At 42.4% G+C, this 13248-nt stretch overlaps 1 protein-coding gene across 4 annotated transcripts in view; it reads right to left on the bottom strand.

Moving 5' to 3' along the window:
• Positions 1 to 13248, bottom strand: part of kaznb (kazrin, periplakin interacting protein b) — an 83721-nt gene that overhangs the window by 56730 nt on the left and 13743 nt on the right. For all 4 annotated transcript variants that reach the window (XR_006842961.1, XM_046383393.1, XM_046383395.1 and 1 more), the window contains exon 2: positions 5931 to 6138. Coding sequence is in view for 3 of the 4 variants with exons in the window: in XM_046383393.1 (XP_046239349.1) it covers positions 5931 to 6138 (208 nt within the window). In the remaining variant the exon portion in view is untranslated. The remainder of the gene's footprint in view (positions 1 to 5930; positions 6139 to 13248) is intronic.

Below are 13248 nucleotides of genomic sequence, written 5' to 3'. Positions count from 1 at the left end.
CAACTGTGGCTCTTAAAGAATGCTGCAACATGAAGTCAGAAGCACGCCACAATGCCCTCCTGGTGAACCACAAACTTGGAAAGATTTCAGAGTGATTTAAACAATACAGGGAAGCTTCCTCTGCCCCTGTATGGACATGAAAGTGGATACGTGCCGCCCAGCAGTCCTCTCTGTGCAGCCAAATTCAGAAGTGGAAACTCTTTCACAAGTCAAAGTCCATCAGGTTTCTGCTCCCCCTGACAGCCTTTGCAGCTCAGTTCTGGAGCTTGTATGTGATTACAAAGCAAAACAAATAACCAGACAGCCTTCATTTATTTATGGCCATTATAAACCACTGTAGAACAAAGGCCACCAATGTGCCAGTAAACACTTCTAAGCTTTTTTCAGTTATTAAGTGGAAATACACTTAACTAATACTGACAAAACATGGAAGACAAAATAAATTAAACACTGAAAAAGAAGCTTAACTGTGAAGTAACTAAACTGCAAACCTGCACTAAAGATGCTTTAGGTTGCAAGCCATTTAGTGGCACTTGTTTTCTCAGTATACAATCAATTTAATAATTAAATATTATAGATAATATTTTATATTACAGGTCAGCTGTGTTCCAAGAGAGCAACGCAATGAAAATGTTGTGAATTCCTGATTCCTGAAAGTGAGCACTACAGGCCATTTATTTATTATCACTAAAGAGGAGAATAAGGAACTGTGAGAGTGCCTGCCTCTTTGGAAACACCACTGTAGTCTATATCTTCCCCAAATGTAAGAGCAAATCCTCCCAAGCCCCAGGCACTGGTATTTTCATCTGGTTCTGGAACCCCAGGAGTCCTTGCTATGCCATGATTAGTTCTTTTACTGGAGGAAGCCCAGTGAGGAAGAGGAAGAGAGAGGGAGAAATGTAAGGGGAGTGAGGGGCTGTCTCTCTGTGGCTATTGTTTGGACACAGTTCCTCTCACGCTGCATTGACCACAGACAGGGCGTGGCAGAGGGAGGCCAGGCAGGGAATGTGTATGTGTGTGTGTGTGTGTGTGTGTGGGGGGGGGGGGGGGGTTCTGGGTGGTGATGGATCCAGAGAGAAGGTTAGAGGACATTGCATACTTTCTCTGCATGCATACAGGAAGGCAGGTGGTCTCTGGAGAGCGCTCCAGAGAGAGAGGGGGTTGGAGTGGGTGGGATTTTGCCCCTGTAGTTTGGCGCTCTGTTCCCAGTCCTGCTCATGTGCACGATGAAGTAATAAGAGACCCGGGGCCTCTGACAAACTCAGGCCAGATGGGGAGAAAATTCTTCCCCACAATTACTGTGCAGCACAGAGCATTTGAACCAATGCAGCTTCTCCTCTACAGAAAAAAGATAATCACTGGGTTTTGAAGGAGAATACTTAATCAACACTCTTTAATGGCACACTGTACAGTTTGGAGGATGTCTTTAAATACTGCAGCTGTTATATCCTCCTCCACCCCTGAATACAGTTCCCTACTATACTGCCATGTCTCTCCAGCACCTATAATATGAATCCAGTGTTGCTGAATCTTAAAGTTTGTTTGTTTTTTAACCAATCTATTTTAAAGTTTACTTTAAGATATTTTCAGTGTTCATCAGCATACTTTTGGCTTTCTTGGCACACTTAAATACAATTCTTCTTTGGAGTCACAATTGCAAACAAAAAGGAAACATTCAACTTGCTCTTGGGCCTGAGCATAGCATTAAGTCTTTAATATTTAATAGCTTGCACCAATGCTTGAAATACCAAAGTCTAAGAAAAAAATCTGACAATACCATAATGCCCATTAGTGTAAAGCTGTGTAAATTTGTTTAGTAGAAATCATGTTGTTTCTGTGGAATACCAATGAGCCTCTGCCACTGTCACTATGGTGAAGAACCTATATATAGGCGAGAATCAGAGCTTTAGCTAATTTGGAGCAATTTAATTGGGAACCAAACGTGCAGCTATAGTTGCCAAATTTATACAGAATTGACCACTAATCCACAAGTGAATGATTACAGTCCTAAGGGGATAAATGAAGTAGTTCTTCTTCTTAAACTGCTGAATTTTTCATCTGGTCACAAAGCGTAATCTTTGGCTTCTGAGCACAGAAAAGAAATTTAAGCTCCAAGTTGTCTTTCTCTTTGAAAGCTACATTGTACCTCTTATTTGCTTTTAAGTCTTGTACTTTAATCTCTCTATGATTGAACCAGAAATTTTAAAACACAGTTGCTCATCTTTTGTTCAACCTGGAAAACTTCATCCGCATCCACGACCTGGAACTGCTCCAATTGCAAGCCACCGACCATTGCAAAAAATGACTTTTACTTAACATCTCAGATAAGTGCAAACTCATACACACATCACTGCTTTCTCTCTTTATTTGTTCAGCACATTGTTCACTGCCTCACCTAGGCACTGGCACTAATCTAAGAAAATAAATAATATGTCTCATGTGGTTGCCTAACATTGATTTTAAAGGTCAAAATATTTCCATACAGACTCTGTTCCCTGAGACAAATTGAGCGAAAGCTGGATATGTGGTTTTTTTTTTCTCCCAAGTCAGACGGTAAGTGTGGCAGCAATGCAGTCGGCGGGTCAGCTTCATTTAGGAATGTTAAACAAGGCCTTGACGTTATTGTGATGGATTAAGAGTAAATGCCATTAATAGAGGAGTGTCATCACCTCAGCAATGAATCTACTACTGTCGGGGGCTTGAATAAATGGTGGCAGGTTGCTTGTAAACAGTCTGTCATACTCTAAAACAAAGATAAGACACAATAAAATAATTTCTATAGAAAGCAAAAGCAAAATGAAGTTACTCCTGATGTATGATGCAGAGATCACAAGTTTTCGAGTGATTCAATCGCTTGCTCCTCGTGATTAGTTCACTAAGAAGGGCAGAGTCCAAGGCCAACAGGAACGGCAGGCTGAAGTGTTGTGTTTATAGCCTTATTGGACATCTGTCTGAGATGCTACTGAGGCTCCACAGGGAAATGGCACAAATTCTGACATTTTGGCACAACGCAATATATTTACAGGAAGTCAGTTCATGCATATTAAAAACCTCATCTGTGTTGCTGCTTTGATCCTGCACAGGGCAGAGCCAACAAATGAACTAACAAACAGCTTGGCCTTGAGCAGGATACGCTCCTAAAGTACATTTAATCTCCCACTGGACGAGGGCTCACCACACACCAAACTGCCTGCCCGAGAGATCTCTCAGACAAATCATCTTAAACTTAAGATCTTAAAAAAACATCCTTGAGCTAAGCCATTCTCAGGCTGATCCCTCTTTATGCAGGCGAGGTGAGGGTTCTGCTGTGTTAGTATGATAGTTTGAGGGAAAATAGTGTGGTAGAGGGCTGTGTGTCTGCGTGTGCCTGATTTGATCGGTCACCTGACTGTTGGCCTGGCCTCTGGGAACAGGAAGTATGACATCACTGCTCTGACATTCAGGAATGTGGGAATGTCAGGCTGCTTGTTCACACTGCTGGAATGAAACAGACCAAGCAGGATGGACACAACACATAACTCGCTGCAGCTGTTTTTCCACAAATAAAGACAAAACACTAATCAACTTCAGCCCAGTGGGGGGAACAAAAAACACTACCACCCATTAGAAGAAGGCCACAGATTTAGGGTCAGTCTGCAAACAACAAAAGATTAAATGATGGCTGATTATTATAACCGATCTGAAAAACCTTCACATACAGACAGCTGGGCAACTCTAACTCAAATTGAACTTCCTGAAGCATATTTTGTTGTCTCGCTGTTACCAAAAACAACACGCCCCCAACAACCACTGCATTTTTGGAAACTTGGCCGTTTTTTGTTCTGAACACGCTCTGTGGAGTGGAGAACCTGACTCATCTGCAATACTGTCCCCATTCAGATGCTGGGGTTACTTAACAGTATCAGTCTCACAGATCAAGTGCAGCTTGGAATTTACGGGGGCAGCTGTGGCCTAGAGGTTGGAGAGTCAAAGTGGTTTGTGACCAGAGAGTTGTCGGTTCAAAACTGGCAGGAAAAAACTTGGGTGAGGGATGGAGTGAATAAACAGTGCAAGGCACCTAACCCCCCAACTTCTCCCATGTACTTCGTGGGCACCAGAAGGATTAAAAAGTATATGTACTGAACAGCAGTTGAGAGTCAGAGCCACCCTGCTCAATACTTTCCATGAGAACTTCCAATTTGCACCAAATAAACAAAAAACATAAAAATTATGTTCCTGGAGGTCACTTTATTGTAGAGCATGGGAGAAAAAGCAGCACTGGCAGCAGCAGCGGAAATGACAATCTCAATAACTCAGCAAGTTTTCACGCATTGCTGTTGTGATTTGTTCACTGATTCTCAGCTTACGTTATATTCTTATTAACTGCTCCCACTATTCATGTGCTTTAAGTGGTAATTTCACATCCATACAATTGAGGGACTTGCAAGACATGAACCCCATAATGTAACTGGAGATCATTATAACATCAGTGCCACATTTTTAGAAGACCTTATACCTTATATAATAAGAAACTTGACCTTATATATTCATCAAGTGAAGTCAGTGCAGTGCCCCTTTAAATGTAATGCATTAATTCCTGAAAACACACAAGGCTCTGAGGGAAAGCAGAGTAAGTCTGGAAGGTGTGATTCACACAGCTGAAAACAAGAACATCAGCTTTCAAAAATCACATTTCACTTAAATCAGCCTTTAAGGCCAGCAGCAGATGTGAGGAATCACCTGCTGCTGATCTACATATGCGCAACACAGAAAGCCATCTAATGCACACTGACAGCAAGCAGCTTGTTAGGGTATAACCTCAGTGACCCTCAAGCTTCTAAACAAGTCAAAAACAGAACCCAGAGACCCTCGCGGCCAAAGACCCGGGACATGAAGTCTCTTTTTTTCAGCAGCGTTTTCACTATTTCAGGAAACTTTCTGCACTTGCAGGCGATGAAATGGTTAATCTGTCATGTCATCATATATTCTGTGGTAAGCTTTAAGTTTGCGATGGCTAATTATTTGCTTGAATTGATCATGAACAGTGGTATTTGCTGTTCAGTTTGCACATCACAACAACAGGCAAACAAGATCACAGGGACTTCTACCCAGTTGTTCCAGTCATTACAAAATAAATCCCATCATTAATGAATCCAAGATGTCTGCCATGTAGAAGTAGTAAGAAGGTTTAATTAGACACAGGCCATCCTCTTACACAAGCTGAAGCTCACATAAACTTGCTATAAAAAAGAAATTGCAAACAATTGTATTTAACCATGCAACAACTAAATATAAAACAGTTATTATTATTTATAGTCTTTATCACTTACAGAAAAAAGTGATATTAGTAAGCATTTGATTTCATGATATGAAGCCAAAACTTCAGCATTTTTAGCTAATGAAGCCAGAATGCAGAATGTGACTGCTTGAGCAGCCCCATGAAAACTTCAGTTTAAAGCTCATTCCTCATTCATCACATCTTTTTCCCAGCTAAGCGATGGTGCCATGGTGTCGCCAGGCCCCGTCAGAGATGTTGGCATGCTGCTCTTGAGCCTAAAGCTCAGTTTGAGTCTCCTTGCCAGATTCAGGAGGGAGAGTTGGAGGAAGCGCAGCCTCACAGGATTCCAGCTGCTGCCTGGGAAACTAAACTCGCACCGGCTCTGGCCCGTGCTCCCTAACCCCAACACATCCCATCAAATAACAACCATCAGTGTGTCTCTTGTTCTCTTCCCAATCTGTTCTCTTTTCCGGTGTCAGTGTAGTGTTGAGTTTGAGGAAAAATAAGTCAGTGGAGTAATGGTGGAACGACATTAGTCAACCGTCTGCACATTCCCTGAATACTTCCCTCTGCCGATTTCAAAACAATCACACATGTTCATGTTCTCACTCTCACACGATTAGGCGTGAGCGCACACACATTCTCACACACACGCACATGCTGTGACACTCACCCCGGTAGTGGAGGCTGTCATCATGGTGGTTGTGCTGGTGGTGGTTCTCCAAGGCAGGGGGGCTGCTGGCACCCAGCTCTGCCAGTCTGCGGCTGGTGGCAGAGAGCTCGGAGCGGAGGTTGGTCACTTCTTGACTGGCAGACTGGATGGCCCCATCAATCCTATGTGCCAGCTGTTTGTTGTCTTCCATCATTTTAAGGATTTTCCCCTGAGGACCAAATCCACACAGAGCAGCATGATGTCAAGTGGAGCATTACAGGAGGTGAACCAAAGACCCTTTCCTCTTTCTCCTCTTATCCTCCTCTTCTCCTCCTCTTCCACCTGTGCTTCTTCTCTCACAGTTTAGTCCACACATAAAAACAAACAAACAAACAAACAAAAAAAAAAACACGCTGGTCCTTCTTCTGTTCTCCGGTGAACAGCCCGGAGATGTTGTCTACCTGTTACTGCCTTAGAATAACGTCTGTGTGGCCAAGCACTACAGTCCAGTAAAGTGTGTGTGTGTGTGTGTGTGTGTGAGCGCAGGGCAAAGGAGAAAGAGAGCGAGCGCAGGAGAGAGAGAGAGAGAGGAAGGGAGAATGCAAAGAGAGCAAAGAGAGGGTGAGAGAGAGAAAAAAAGACAGAGGAGAAAAAGAGATGCAGCTCAGCAGGCGGAGGGGAAAGTGAGTGAGTGCTCCCGCCGAGGAGGAGAATGTGCTGTGAGCAGCTGCTCTCAGAGAGGACCCAGCACACACTGAGATGACATGCAGCCTTTTAAATGGATTGTACCATGTGCAGGAGGACTAGGGGAGAGGGGGTGACGCAGTTGGACTGAGCTGCTCGCCTGCAACTCTCTAACTACTGAGTATGTTGTGTATCTCGCACCCTATGGAGTCCGTAATGAGCTAGCAATCGGGTCTATAATATGGGGAAAGTACAGATTGTTTCACTTTGCTTCTTCCTCTCACTGCACTCAGAGCTTGGCAGCAGTATTAAACCCCTCGACAAGCACTTGTCAAGCTCTCTATATCTTTTCCCTCCTGCTCCCACATTCCCTTCCTCCCTCTTATTCACACACCCGCTGTCTCTTTGTCTTTCCCACCCCCTCTTTTTTCCTTCCATTATATATTCATCTCTTTGTCCTGGGAAAGCTCACCCCCACATTGGTGGAAGGAGAAGGGGGGCTGGCTCAAGGCACCCAAGGGGAAAACATTTCAACTCTGAGTGCAAACTTAGCAGAGGACAGAGGCACAGACCTCTAATAGGCTAAATACAAAGAGGAGAGGCCCGGAGAATTACAATCGAGCTGTGGAGAGAACATCGTGGAGCTTTACTTCTTTGATCAAAAACAGTCGGAAGGATTATATTTCTGCTTATCCGTGGGCTGAGAAAACAAATGCCACCACCATCAATTCTTATCTGTACAGCTGTAAAATTCCATCACACACACAAAGGGTTAGAGACGAGAGGTAGACCGTTCATCTTAACTTATTACAATCCTGGATATTGCTGAGCCATCACAACTTTGAATCTGCATTTGGCATTTCATTTCCCAAGTAAGAGAACACATCCTGTCTCTAGCAAGAAACTGAGGCAGATGAGCGATACATCACTCAGACGCTGTCATCTGAGGCCCTGGTGATAACGGCTCAGGGCTCATTGGTATTCACACAATGGCAGAGAGAGACAAACAAAGAGGGGACTGCGAGTGCGCAAGACTGACGGGCAAGTGAGATACACCACTTGTTGGTCACCCTGGTAGTTAGTTTACTGCCCTCTGCTTTATAAGGAAGTCCAAATATGTGTGACAGATCAGATCATGTTTATGATTATCAGGGAGGCCTTGTGGAGAATATTACAATACCGGCATCTTTACTTTAATGTCAGCTGAGAGATAATAGTAATGAAAACAAAAGAAAACTTATGGATTTTTTGAAACAGTCAGTATATGAATGAATGCCTCTGCAACAATTTGCACAGGTATGCACTACCTCAGCTTTTCCTAAACTTATTAACATTATACTATGATCAAAGTGATTCTAAAATTATCATTCAGTCCATTAATTAGTCCGACAAACTAATCCAATAGTTGTTGTTCTTGTAACTTGAACATGATCGGGTTTTGGACGATACATCAGCCAAAACATAAATTTTGAAGATGTCACCTTGTTCTTTGGGAAATTGTGACTGTTATGCAATTTTTACAACTTGCTGATATTTTAAAGGGAATGGGATCAAGATGTGAGTGGCAGTTAGCAATGCAGAGCATTGAGGTATTTTAGGACACAGAAACTACTGTAGAGACTGAGTAGTGGTGGTGGTACTGAAGGTAGAGGTTGCAATGTTGGTTGGAAAACACATTAAAAACATTATGCTAACATGCAAACAATGACAATGCTAACATGGTGATGCTTATATATGTAATGATTGCCACGTTCACTGCATGTTGATCACGTGTTTAGCATGTTAGCATTAGTCAGATTTGGCATTTATAAATTTAAGTATTGGACAAATTAATAATTCATGTGATGATGGCGCCAAATGAAAAGTCGAGGATCATCAAAGAATCACCCTTACCAAATTTAATAGCAATACTTCCATTAACTGTTGAGATATTTCACTAAAAGCCAAAATGTTTAGCCTGTCGGTGGTGCTGTAGGATTCGTCCTCTGGAGACTGTAAATGTCTGTATGAAATTTCTTGCACTTGCGCTTCATCCAAATATTGTCCAGATATTTCAGTCAGGATAAAAGTGGTGGACTGACCCACCGTCCCCAGAGCTGCATGTTGGCATGTTACAGTTGCAGCTGCAGATGATAGGTTTATCTTATTGTGCAGCACAGTATCATAACACTGCTTCTTTTGTTGCATACTTCTGTTTGCTTCTCCTGCTTTCTGAAAAACTGTCCTCTTTCTGTCTCTATAAACTTCCTAGCCTCTCTTTATTATATAATCTATCTGTAACATACAGTACAGTATATCATCATCTTTGAGGTTCAACTCCAGTCAACAACCAGTAATACACAAACATGACAATTATTACAGTTATTGAGAAGACCTCTACTGCAGTAATGGCATGTTTCATCACATCACATGTTAGCAGATCGTTATCAGTGTCTAGACAGTCACCGTACTGTCCCAGATTGGTGCACTGGCCCTGATTTGTAGCTGTTTAGCCGAAGACAAATGTTGCCCAGCCTGTAGCCAAGGGCCGGGAATGAGGGCCACCTCCACTTCTTGTTTGACACAGAGGGGTCCTGTTATTCCAACTGGTTTTCTTTAACAACGAGATAACTTCCTTCATATGAAATCAGAACCACAGTCTGCTTTGAGCTATGTGAAGCAGGGCTTTCATACTCTCATCTGTGGAATGTGAGTAAATTAATGATTTTAAGGGTCAAGGGTCAAGATGTGTCCCAGATACACATCAATAAACCGACAAGTACTTTGATAATTATGTGTGTGTGTCCAAAACACACAAAGTCCTCCTCTGTCTCCACAATTAGACTGTAAGAATGTGCAGTATGGCAATGGCAAAGACCTTAGACGTGTGCAAGAACTTGGCTGACCCCCTTAAATAACCACTTCTCCCACCAGTGCTGCTATGGATTTGGTCCACTTTTCCGAACTTGGCCAAGTGTTTGTGGTGTTAGTTTGCTCACTTGTTTGATGTTATTAATGGGAAGTTTAATTAAGTGTGCCGGGGGTGTGCAGTTAAAAAGAGGTATTGATAAACAGTCACCATGACTGTCTGCCTGGGTTAATTGAATATCGACTAATCCTCCGCACACCAGAATGCTTTCCATTTTTTCCCAATAGCAAAGTGATATAATGCCCTGCTCAACTATTTATACAGGTCTTATCAGGGGCCTGGGGAAAATATCCACTCCACTCTACTAGACTTACTAAAGTCCATCAAATGCCATGAGAGAAAGAAGCTGTAATGCTCATCAGGTGTGTGAGTGTGGGATGTGTTTATGTGTGAACAGGAGCAGCCAGGAAGATCTCAGACCTCAGTAATGTGTTGGCCGAGGTCTTAAGGTTTTCACATCCACAGGGATACATTTGGTGAGATACGATACTTTAAAAGAGAAGGAATCGTTGAAACCGAGACACGTGGTGCAACTAGTTTGAAGGTGGACTCAAGGCGAAGTGAGCATACTGCAGAGTGGCATCTCAGGCTGCACCTGTCCCTTGAAGCATGAGCTGCTGGATAATAACAAACTTAGCCACATGTTCCTGAAGTCAGGATGTCATAGCTGCACTCCAACACATGTACAAGATGTACAGTAAATATTAACCTTACATTTACCATCTGCATGTCCCCTTCATCATGATTACACAGTATCACATCAGCTCTTTAAATTAACACTTTATCTTATGTCTTCATAGAACAAGTTATAATTATTGACAAATGCTGGACATTTATCAACATGCAATCAGACAATATCTATATGTCAAACCATCAGATTAGATTTATGCTGTTTATGCAGATGCACCTGCAGAAATGATTTTTTTTCTAGCCACTTGGAGGTAGTCCAGCAAGCTGTAAACACCACCTTATATAACCACGTTACAAAGCCACAATGTGGTCGTGAAGCTTTGCATGTCAAAAAAGATCTTGCAAAAACATATTCTTTTCTGTAACTGGTTTTGTGAATTAAATGTTTTTAGTTTTCCAAATGAAACCTCCTTGTTTGTGATCAAGCCTGATATGAAATTGAAATACTTGGGGTTCTCAGTCTCAACCTTCACAAGCAGTTCTGAATTTCTAAATCCCTGTAAGTCAAAATGTTCAGTCTGCTGGGGACTGAAATGAAACTGCAGGTTCCAAGGTGTTTTATTCTGGAAATAAAGGCTGTCTGGGTATACAGCAAACTGTCTGCCCACATCAAACAGTGCAAGAGTTTGGATTCTTTACTTGTAGGCAGGTTAATTGGCCCTGCTATTTTACTTTTGTCTGCTCACTATCAGAGTAGTTTGTGTGTGTGTGCATGGAAAAGATGACAGGAAAAGTTTGAAACTCCATATCAAAGTTACAAATTAGAACAAGTGTTTTCTGCGGCACAACACTACCTCTTGCTTTCTTTCATCAACAGTTGTAAAAAACAAGACACTACAGAACTGTCCAGTTTAATTTCTTAGTGATGAATATAGCACAACTTGCCTGACACATTCATACATGTGCTTATGGTTGATTTTGTTAACTAAAGGAACGAGCATGTGTTCATGTAACAGAAAGCACAAGCAAAAAAAGAGTTAAAAAGTGTGGAAAGCTGCTTTAGATGCTCTAAATGTCTGTACAGAATGCAAATTTATAAAATGCAAATGTCACAGTTGGAGGGAAAAGTTTGGTATTTATGTCAAGTCCAAGTGACGGCAAGACAAAGCCTTGGTGGTGACTCACAGGGACAGAGGGTCATTGATGAAGTAAACAGTGAATGGCAGGGAGCGGAAACTCAACTCTTTCTCTTTGTGTGTTTCCTCTTTTCCTTCTTTTGCTATGCTGTGCTATGCCATTGTGTGTTCGCTAGCTGTATAAGCCACAGTCCACCACTATAACCATTATCACTTATGATACGAATAGCTTTTGTCTTTGCAGTTAAATCATTCTCACTTAGTTGCATGTGGGGCCTCAAAGTTGAAGAAACTGACTTTAACAAGCATTGAGTCACAACATCTGAAACAAGACACAACATCTAAGGAGTACTTGTCATCCTGAAGCCAAGCTATCTGAAGTTGTTATATGCGCTGTGGTCTTTAATGACTGAATGCTCACTGAAACCTTCAGCATTGTGCAGTCAACAGGCTGCTGAACAGCAGAAAGCAGCAGCTTCACTGCAGCTTGAACTCTGGCCAAGGACTAATCTCCCATCCCATAAGCTGGCCTATAGAGGCTGAGATAAGACTGGAAAGTAGCATCTATTATCTGTTGTCAAACTCAGCACGTCTGTCACCGCCCCCAATTCCTCCCCAAGTTCCACTCAAAGCCTTGCAGCCATGTCCTTCTCTCATCTCTGATAGCCTGGTAATAATAAACAGTTTGACAGCCTCTCCACTTGGAGAAAACAGCCGACAGGGTTGTGCATGAAACACGGTACTAGGTGCCTTGATGAGTATCAAGATAAAGGCTTGTCTGCAAGACTCTGGGGGAATTGAAGGCAGAAATGATGCAGGGATGAGGAAGGAGGAGGGGGGTTTGGCTATGATGAACTTTGAGACCTGCAGGATGGGAAATATGTGTCTGATGATAGAGAATAAAACTGCAAAAAATGACATTCCTCCATGGTTTCACATGTCTTCCTTCCACCAAGACCCATTTTTGCTTCTTGCCTCATTTCCCCTCGACCTCACTTCTGCTCCCTGCTGGCTGTCTTTGTCATCGCCTCTTCTCCCAATGGTCCCCAGAATCTATTGCCAGGCCTCAGCCCATTATGTATGCTCAATCCCACTATGTCCCAGTTATAATTCTGTCTTCAGGCTCAAACATGTAGACATGCAGAGCTGAGTTATCTCTAATGACATACAGATCACGCTGAGATCACAAATGGAGCAGGCATAGATACAAAAGGTGTATGTTTTGCACGTAACATTTTACACTCAGCTCCTGTGCTGCTGTTTAATAGAGCTCCTCACCCCTGTCATCATTCCTTCTTCCACAGAAGGCACAATTACTTGGTGATGTTGAGACAATGAGATGTGCCTAGAAGAAGCACATGATTATGATGAGAAAGATAGGTGACACTTTTATAATGATCAGCATAATTAAAGTGTCATTTGAATCAGTAAGTAACATGGAATCATTGAAGCAGCCAGTGGCAGCTTGATCAAAGTCCTGATCCTGTAAAAAACTGCAGGTTATAACTATTGACCAGCTGTTCAGTCGAGCAAAGGAGCTGTCTAATGCTGCAAGACGATATCTCTCAAGGTAAAACATTTTCAACAACATACGGGGAACCTCATTAATTGCCGACCCTTCCTTAATCCATCTCTCTCTCTTTCTTTTCTCAGAGCAGCAGGGTGATTTTCACAGGGCAGCTGCAGTGGAAATCACCCTGACAGAGCGCTCCCTCTTGATTTATGATATACGTTTAGTTATTTATTGGCTAATTACGGTGGACTTCTGAGAGCAGGTTAGAGTACACCTCCCAAGATAACCAGGCAAGCCTCAGAAAAAGAGATGAAGGGCCTGGGCTGTTGTTTGGCTTTTTCTGTGAAAAACAGAGACTGGGAGATGCTTGTTTCACAGCTAAAGTATGAAAGATTGTTTAAAAGCATAGTCTGACATCTTGGCAAACACGCTTATTTGCTGTCTTGCTGAGAGTTAAAGGAGGAGATT

This window comes from Scatophagus argus, chromosome 3 (genome assembly GCF_020382885.2).
Source record: "Scatophagus argus isolate fScaArg1 chromosome 3, fScaArg1.pri, whole genome shotgun sequence".
In the NCBI taxonomy this organism is placed as follows: Eukaryota; Metazoa; Chordata; class Actinopteri; family Scatophagidae; genus Scatophagus; species Scatophagus argus.
The sequence above is the reverse complement of the archived record's forward strand: the minus strand, read 5'-3'. Positions and strand labels throughout refer to the sequence as shown.